The sequence below is a fragment of the Atta colombica genome, unplaced genomic scaffold (assembly GCF_001594045.1).
Source record: "Atta colombica isolate Treedump-2 unplaced genomic scaffold, Acol1.0 scaffold107, whole genome shotgun sequence".
Taxonomy (NCBI): Eukaryota; Metazoa; Arthropoda; class Insecta; order Hymenoptera; family Formicidae; genus Atta; species Atta colombica.
Window position 1 is genome coordinate 3,268,420 of NW_017259192.1, and position 1,674 is coordinate 3,270,093.

General features: G+C 32.1%; 1 protein-coding gene across 1 annotated transcript in view; it reads left to right on the forward strand.

The window, feature by feature from the left end:
- LOC108691962 (juvenile hormone acid O-methyltransferase-like) overlaps positions 1-1,584 on the forward strand; it is a 10,772-nt gene extending 9,188 nt beyond the window's left edge. Inside the window, exon 6 of the mRNA XM_018199963.1 lies at positions 1,422-1,584. Coding sequence (XP_018055452.1) covers positions 1,422-1,584 — 163 coding nt within the window. The remainder of the gene's footprint in view (positions 1-1,421) is intronic.
- Positions 1,585-1,674: the final 90 nt, after the last annotated feature.

The window sequence follows — 1,674 nt, forward strand, 5'->3', positions numbered from 1 at the left end:
ATATTGATTCTCATACGGATATTCTTGTTGCGTCTAAAAAATTAATTTATTACTTGTTCCGTCTACTGAAGGTCGTTTTTTGGTAAAATCTTAACCAACTTTTCTCTTGGTAACCAACCCCTATAGTAAGATAAATATTCTTCTGTTAAGCATATTCGTTGAAACGTTGCTTAATTAAAAATGTTATCTATTATGATCGGATAGGCACAAGATGTAAGATCCCTACAGGAAGAACCTCTTATGTCATTTGTCAAACGTTGTAGGAGTTCACAGAGATTACCAAATGAAACTAATTAAGAAGATAACGGGAAGATTGTATCTCACGCTCCCCATTACACATTGTTCTGATGAATTACGTCTTTCTTCGAAACGGCTGTGTGCATTCGTTACATCCTGCCATTTTTTCAGGAGACTACGCAGAGAGTAATATTTAATCCTGTCTTATCTACCTATTCCAAATGTATTTTTTAGTCTACTCTTATCTCATCTCCATACAGTTTTTATGTAGTTATATAATTGAATATAAATTACTTGATTTTTTTTTCGAGAACTGAGATATTAATTTCTGTCTTAATATAACATTTTGATTTAATAATCTTCTCTCAAGACAACTTAATTTATCATTAAATCCAATTAAATTACTCATATTTTTTCAAATAATTTGCAAAATAGAAACAAAAATTTTATTATTAATTTATGTCCATGTTATTCCAGAGAAGATTTATTTTATTGTTTTAAATAGAATGATAATTTAATACCTTTTTCTGTATATTTTCCTATATTAAGATCACAACCAAGTAACTTGGATTTTTCGTTCTTTATAATACCTTTATAATATTTGTAACTATTATGAACTACAAATATAATAAATGTAAAAATACCGTGAGTTACCGAATATCAAATCACTTAAATTAGTCCGGAATGTATTACACACATAATAAAAATTATGATAATATTTTTAAAAGACTTTATAACATTTTTTAATTTAACAGGCAGAAAATATTCTAAATAAATGTTATTACTGGAATGTGTATATAATATACTATTGTGTATATAATATATTATAATTAAATAATTCCATTTATAATTAGAAATGTATTATTTAAATTTTCAGTATACTTTATTTTACAGCAAACTTTAATTAAGCTAATTATCTATTACAAACGGTATACAAAGATTATTAATTGACAGTTGCATTTAAACAATATTTACTTACGCATCAAAATCTTAATTAAGCTTATATTAAGGCAAAGTCTAACCAGAAACGTTAAAGTCACATGCACCTTCGAAGTTCCCCATGAGAAACCAGTCCCGATAGCTCTACGCGCGTCGCGTGCAGCTACAGCAAACCGCGCCAAACTTTCCACCGTACGGTGTGGCTGTTTACACGAATCCGATTTAATCGAATTCGCCTAATTCAGTGGCGCGTCCTCGAAATTCCAAGTCGATCCTGACGAAGCCGGCTGCAACGAAGGCAGCAATCTCTCCGTGTCGCTCGACCCGTTGCCGCAGTTTGCCGAACAACGAAGATTGGCTGGTTCGAGCAAATTTAGCGGGGGTCAAATTTGCATATTGTGGACTTAGGTCCGAGAGACGCGTAGAGAGACAAGAGAACAAGAGAGAGAGAGAGAGAGAGAGAGAGAGAGAGAGAGAGAGAGAGAGAGAGAGAGAGAG